At 46.5% G+C, this 7,186-nt stretch overlaps 1 protein-coding gene across 3 annotated transcripts in view; it reads right to left on the bottom strand.

Annotated features, from left to right (window-relative positions):
- Positions 1-442: 442 nt before the first annotated feature.
- The window catches only part of SEMA3B (semaphorin 3B), a 66,491-nt gene continuing 59,747 nt past the window's right edge, over positions 443-7,186 (bottom strand). For 2 of the 3 annotated variants that reach the window (XM_083726577.1, XM_083726576.1), the window contains 2 exons: positions 6,349-6,488; positions 443-5,136 (listed from right to left, as the gene is read on the bottom strand). In XM_083726577.1, coding sequence (XP_083582703.1) covers positions 4,675-5,136; positions 6,349-6,488 — 602 coding nt within the window. In that variant the 3' untranslated portion in view covers positions 443-4,674. The remainder of the gene's footprint in view (positions 5,137-6,348; positions 6,489-7,186) is intronic. The other variant, XR_014561168.1, reaches the window with a different exon arrangement.

The following is a 7,186-nucleotide window of genomic DNA, read 5'->3' as shown; positions in this document are numbered from 1 at the left end:
GATAATGTTTTCTATGATCACTTTCTTTCCGATTTACCTGCTAAATTTCTGCTTTCCAGACTGCTGGCAAAGGAACAGGAGTGAGGCCCTGTTCCTGGCAATGACCTGATAGGCAGAAATTTAGCAAGTGAAGCAGGAGACCTTAAATACCTCTACATGTATCTTAAGGAGACCTTAAATATCTCTACAAGCTATCATGTCCTAGGCTTCACTTATCTTAAGTAATACATGACCGCTGGCCTGATTACCATGACCCCCAGGTGACAGCTTGATGAAACCATGCCTATGGTACATTGCTGTTTTGGAACCATAAATGAAGAAGGGGTTTTGGTCTGCCTCCATAATCATTGCTCTGTTTCTAGAGTGAGGACAACAGGTGATGTTCTGCAAGCACCTAAAAATGTATGCAGTGATCACTTCCATGTTATGGAAACCAGACACACAAAGTTAAAACTGCTTTATTGTGTTAATATATTCCAACCACACTGGATCCAGCACACTCTTTCTGCATGTCTTAAAGTAGACCCAGTCGCTATTGAGGCTGGGTTAACTCACCACAGGCCACCTTGGCTGACATTATGCCTCGCGTCCAGCAACTCTGTACACTTATTTTCGCTGCTACTATTTCCTTTAGAATTTATCATAGGTTCAACAGATAAGATATATAAGGTAAAACAATAATTAGTTGCCAAGGACGTTAGTCCGATGCCTCTTTCTTCGGTATGGAAACCTTAATGGCCCAAACGCTGAGGTTCCAAATGGGGGTTTTCATGATCAATATATCTTTTCCTCCCGGACACGGGAAGAGAGGAAACAAATGGAAGGAGTGGGGAACAAAAAGTTATACCTGCCAAATAGCTGAGTTTCATCCACAAAGTTTCAGGATGGTGATTGATGCTTTTAACTAGGGAAATAATCTAGGTTTAAAAGTAGCTGCCCCCACTGCATCACAAATGGGGAAAGTGCTGTTGATTTCAGGTCTGACTTGCAGATTTCCCACAGGCATTTGGTGGGCCACTGTGAGAAAAGGATGCTGGACTAGGTGGGCTACTGGCCTGATCCAGCAGGATTGTTCTTCTGTTCTTATGCTACTAGCTTATTATGACTACACTTAGACATCCTAAGTTGGTGGGGGGGGGGATGTAAAAGGTAAAGGACTCCTGGACGGTTAAGTCTAGTCAAAGGTGATTATGGGGTGTGGCGTTCATATCGCTTTTCAGGCTGAAGGAGCCGCCATTTGTCCACAGACAGCTTTCCGGGTCATGTGGCCAGCATGACTAAACTGCTTTTGGCGCAACAGAACACCGTTACAGAAGACAGAGCTCACGGAAATGCCGTTTACCTTCCCACCACAGCAGTACCTATTTATCTACTTGCACTGGTGTGCTTTCAAACTGCTAGGTTGGCAGGAGCTGGGACAGAGCAATGGGAGCTCACCACTGTTGAGCGGATTCGAACCACAAACCTTTCAAGTGGCAAGCCCTAGAGGCTCAAACCACAAGTATGTGTGCCATGTAAGCTGAGAAGGGTGTCTCATGTGTGGCTCACTGCACAATAATGGGTCTAACCCCTTTCCCCAAATTCACAAGGGGAAATGGCAAGATATGCATGCCTGAATCCTTCACAGCTGTCAATCATGCACAAAAGAGAGCAGGAGGCAGAATTCAAAGATGAAGTGTTAGGCATAATTGAATCTCATGACACACTCTCCCTTACACCCCTTAGCTATAGGAAACAGGCTAAGACTTGAGCAGCATACTAAATCACAGCCATTCCCCATAACCAAGCAAGGAAGATTACAGTGATGACATTATGTTTTTCTTAATGCCGTTTTATTAATGCCGTTTAAAGGCTTCAGAAACCCTGGTCTCCAACAGGGTTCAGTCAGCTGCCTTGGAAAACAAGATGTCAGGGGAGAAGGGGGTTCCCTAAACCTCTTTTATGTGCAGGGATTTTTTTATTTTTTAAAAAAAGAAATATGGGACAGCATTCAACCAAACAGTTCCATATCTGCAGTCTGAAATGATACAGTCTAGGAAAAGCCTATGTGATCAGCTTTTTTTCAAGAGAGTCGCTCTGGAAACTCAGGTATGCTCCCAGCTGAAGGCCCAACAGGGTCAAATCCCTCCCCTAACCTGTCGCCTGGCTGAGCCTTCAAATTCTCTCATTCACCCAAATGTCGACCTTGCTGCTACTTCTGCAGCTCTGGTAGTGACAAGGGGGGTAGGTCTCTCCTCCTTCCTTCAGTATATGGCATTGGTGCTGCTATCACTCTGAGCCTGGTGCCAGGCATGCTAGGAATTGTCATTTTCTCTGCGCTCTCTGAAAACTACATTTCCAAGTCCATTTTTGGGTAGACCAAAGACTCTGGAATCATGTGATAAGCTTGATTTGCTTCTCCTTTGCCATTTATCCCTCACCACACAGCTCCACACAGTCTGTGGTGTAGCTTACAATACTACAAAATGTGTTCTTAAAACAACCTTAAAAGACCTGTACATGTGTGGGATATTGGTTTCATTTTAAATCAGCAATTTTGCCTGGTAAAGTGGGGAGGGAGGGGTAGATAGGGCTGCCATATTTTGAAGAGCAAAAAAGAGGACACATTTGCTGACTTCTGCTTTTAACTATGGATCACCATGACGACACTCATTTTACACACCCATGAAAAAGAGGATGTGTCCTGGAAAAGAAGGACATATGGCAACCCTATGTAGAATGACAATGTAGCAGAATCTATTTGTAAAATATCTCAGATTAGTTCTAACATCCATGTATTATAGAGAAAGTTTTTACCCTACATAGGCAAAAGGGACAGCCTGGTGCCATGGCAGTAGGCTACTCTAAAAGTAAAGGGAAATAAAAGGCAAAACAACAATTTTTTTTTAAAAAAAAGCTGTGAAATTCCTCACTGGCAGGACAATTTAGGGGCAGTTTGCACTAAAAAAAAATGGTACAGAACAGGTTGAGAACTCTGTAAGCCAGTTTTCCTTTTACTGGATGTGAACTGTGAATTTAATAACTAACCATTGGTTCTGCTCTGTTCTTGAAGATGGTGGACTCCAGTCTCACTTTCTGTTTCACTTGACAGCGACTTTCAACTTGACTAGGTAGTGCTGATATCACCCTTTTCTAATGTTTCAGACACCACAGAAACAGCTTATATACCTTAAATCAGAGCAGATCTATCTATCTCAGGCCCTTGCTGCCCAAATCCTAATCCAAGACAAGACTGCATTGCCTCTATCAAGTCAACACCTCCACCTCCCTTCAGACTGAAACCTCCTGTTTTTCTACAGAACAGGAAGCAACACAGAGATCAACACCTCCCCAGCATATCTAAGGGACAGATGAGCTGCATCTGCATGACCACACCTTTCTGGGCACTCCACAGAGGTGCCTGACAAGGCACTCCCAAAATGGAGACTTCAAAATGAGTGCCAAGGCTTTCCCAAGATGGTGTCCTACAAATGGTTTAGACTACAACTCCCATCACCCCCCGTCAACATGGCCAAGAGAAGGTCGGAGATATGGCCCAAAACAGATGGAGAAGGGGAGGTCTGGGCTACTCTTTTAGATATTGCTCCCAATGGGTTGTGGCTGGTGACTTGGGCCCCAGAGCAGACCGAAGAAGGGAACAAACCTTGGTTGGCCATCATTCTTCTGGCAACAACCTTCAAAGAAAGGACAGACAGACACCTCCACTGCTCAACATGACCCTACAAACATCCTTGTGTCATGACAGGGCCTCAACTTCAATGTTTTACCAGTGTGTTAACTGCCTTTCTGTTACTGCCCTGCCACTTGAGGGGGTCTCAGTCTGATGAAGAATCTATAAAATATAGATCTGAGAGCATAGGAGATATGCCACTGTTCCTCTTCTCTGTTATCATCATCACTGCCACATGCACATCCAAAACATTTCAGAAGTGTACCCACAATCCTTTGGGCAACAGGAGCCCTGTCCCTTCAGTCAGAGGCCAAATGCTGGTGGGCCACCTGGTGGTGGATTTACATTCATCAGTTAACAATCTGTTAATAAATACATCAGTGGTTCTGTAGTGTCTCTGGAGAGGGAGAGCACATTGCTACACTTATGCGCACAAGGCAGGTCGGTTTGGTTATGGAAGCGAGAGGAAACGGGGTAGGCACCCTGCCTATCAAGACAGAGGGATGCGTCGGGGGACTGTCCTCTTCAGAGGAAGATTCTGAGCACGAACAGATGCTCCAGAGCTAGAAGGCTCCTCAGCTCCAGAATTACATCTTGACAGTCAGCAGATCCTTGAGGGTATGAAAAAAGGGACCACAACTCCTGGCGTATCCTGTCTGGTTTACTTCCCACTGCACAGGATATCATAATAACTTGGTTCCTTTGGTCCCCCGAGACTGCTGCCACCATCTTTGGTTGTATGTTATGGAAGAGGCGAGGGCTACAGAAGCCACCCTCTCCTGTCGGGTTCTGTTGCTTCGCACCGAGTTCTGAAGAATGGCAGCTAAGTTGCTATGATGACAACACCCCCCCTACAAACTACGTATGAAGCGGCCGCCAGGAGGATGGAAAGGAAGCCCTCTCCACCAAACCATGGTCCTGCATCCTCTCTCCCACCCCTTTCCCTACATGCCCACCCTGCTCCCCAGCATAGAGGTTGGTTGTCCAGCTGCACTCCATGCAGGTCACCAGACGTCAGTGCTCCGGGGCCCCCTCTCCGCACGGGGCACTTCGTGTGTTCTCCGGCTGCGGCCTTTCCGCTTGTCCTCCAGGTGCTTCCACTTGTGGCTCTTGGCCTTGACGCTGAGCGGAGGGGGTAGCGGCGGCTTCTTCTTCGGCTGGTGGCTTTTGCGGCTCCACAGCTGCTCACATACCTGGTCCATGGTACTGAGGTTGGGGTGGTCCACCAGCTGCAAAAAATCTTGGTACCAGAGCTTGCGGTGGAAGGGCTGCGCGGGCTCCTCTTCCCGGGAGATGGAGAGCGAGTCGGCCTGCTGGGCGTGGATCACTTCAAGCTGGAGGTGCAGCAAACTCTGGGTAAAGCCGTGCTCCGTGGCGTGGCAGTGGTAGAGGCCGGCATCTTTGCGCTGCACGTTGCGCAACAGGATCCCCCGCTCCATCTTGATGACCCGGTCATCCAACAGCACCTGCAGGTTAGTAAGGCCAGAGAAAAAGGATAGCATTGGTGAGAGGTCATCAGTAGGGGTGAGGAACTGAGACGGGACAGGCAGGAATAACGATTCAAGAACCAGGAGGAGGATGGCCCCATCAACAGTAAGGCCTGTGCAAACACAGATGCTTGCATATTTTAATTACCTTTAATGTTAATTCTAACTGTTTTTAAATGTTTGTAATTGTTTCAAAACTCTCCGATAATTTAAATATTTCTTGCAAACCACTTGCAGGCATGGCCAAACTTGGCCCTCCAGATGTTTTGGGACTACAACGCCCATCATCCCTAGCTAACAGGACCAGTGGTCAGGGCTGATGTTTTACTGTGATCCACAGGCATATAAATGGTTAAATAAATAAATTAAACAAATCCTAGGTACCTGCTTGGAGACAGGTCCCTGCTATAAGCAGTGGGGCCTGCACTGAAGGAGGAAGAATCTGCTGAAGGGGATGTGCAGGAAGTGGAGGCCAGCGTGTCCGCCTTGTTAATTAACTGAATGATTGACTGATTAATTAATTAATTGATTAATTAATCAATTAATTATAGAATTCATAGAATCACAGAGGCAAAGATACTTATGATACCAGGAGGTTTTGGAACCAAAGGGAGGCTGGGGTAGCTTGAGGAAGCAAAACTACTACTACTAATAATAATAATGATAATTTTAATATTTCTACCCCACCCATCTGGCTGGGTTTCCCCAGCTACTCTAGATTCTGCCAGGTTTGTTTCTCATTCTCTCTTATATTTCTATACCGGGGTCACCAACATAGCACCCCCAGGTGCCAGGGTGTTCCTGATGGTACCCTCCTATGATACCCGCAAAAGCTCTCAGCAAAGATCCGCTCAAAATTCCACAATGCACGAGAGGCTGTTTGTTTTTTCCTGCTTAGTTCCTGTTTGCACTGGCTCAGCCACTCCCACGTGGAATATGCCTCTTAAATATGGGCAGACACCTTTCGTTGGATGCCAGGATAGGACACCCTTCCTTCCACTCTGAACAGAGGAGAAGTACAAAGAGCTTCTCTCTGTGATTGTGTGTGGCAGTGGATGATGTACATGCCTTTTGCCATCAATGGCAGCAGCTGTTTTGTGACTGGAACCCACAACCAAATTCAAAATGTGCCTACTGTCCTAAAATGTTTGGTGACCCTGGTCTATGTGCACACAGCAGCCAAGCTCCTACCTCCTTCCGGGGGGCGCTGCTGCTTTTCTGGTACGTCCACACAACCTGGGCCTGCAGTGACTTAGGGACGCACTCCAGGAAAGCGCTGCTGCCTTCCACTCCATATAACTTCTTTTCTGGGACGCTGCTTCGCTGGGGATCTGCACAGAAGCAGGAAGGGACAGCACAAAGTCATGAGAGCTCAATACGGTCATCTGTTAATCTCAGCACAGAGATATGGGCAGGACAACAAACACACAGGGATGTGCTGAGGCCAGAGCTGGAGCAAGGCATGAAGAAATCTAAACAGAAGTCCAAGCTGGCTACAAAATGGGGTGCGTTTTGAGGGAACAATCTATGGATCCAGGATGCTGTCCTGGCTATATTTAAAAGAATCTATTCTTAAGTGAGCAACTAAGCTCTGAAGACAGTTGTAATGGAAGAAAGATTGTATGTGCAGCTGTGCTCAGTGTATTTTGGATAAATGAATGAGCGTGAATTTAGTTTCTTCTAGGGTCCAATTCCCTTTCCATGCAGTAATTTGGAAGTTGAGGAACACTTGCTGCTGAGTGCGCCATTTCTTTTTCTTTTTTAATCGTGGGGAGAGGATAGTAGGGCACTGAGCAGAATTCATATTTTCTCAGTGCTCTTCTGGTTCTGGCATTCAGTATTGTATACCAGGTGTGAGAGAAGAAAGTGCATGTGTGCATATGTGCTGAGGGTGGGAAGGCACACGTTCCGCTGCATCTAGAACTAATTCAGTGCAGTAGTCTGAGGCCATGCTACGTCTTACATTGTTGGTGATGGTGGACACACCAAATTGGGCATGAATGATGCAGAGTGTAGGGTCCAAGTGCAC

The sequence above is a fragment of the Podarcis gaigeae genome, assembly GCF_964106915.1.
Source record: "Podarcis gaigeae genome assembly, chromosome: 2".
In the NCBI taxonomy this organism is placed as follows: Eukaryota; Metazoa; Chordata; class Lepidosauria; order Squamata; family Lacertidae; genus Podarcis; species Podarcis gaigeae.
Note: the sequence above shows the minus strand (reverse complement) of the source record. Positions and strands in the feature narration are given on the sequence as shown.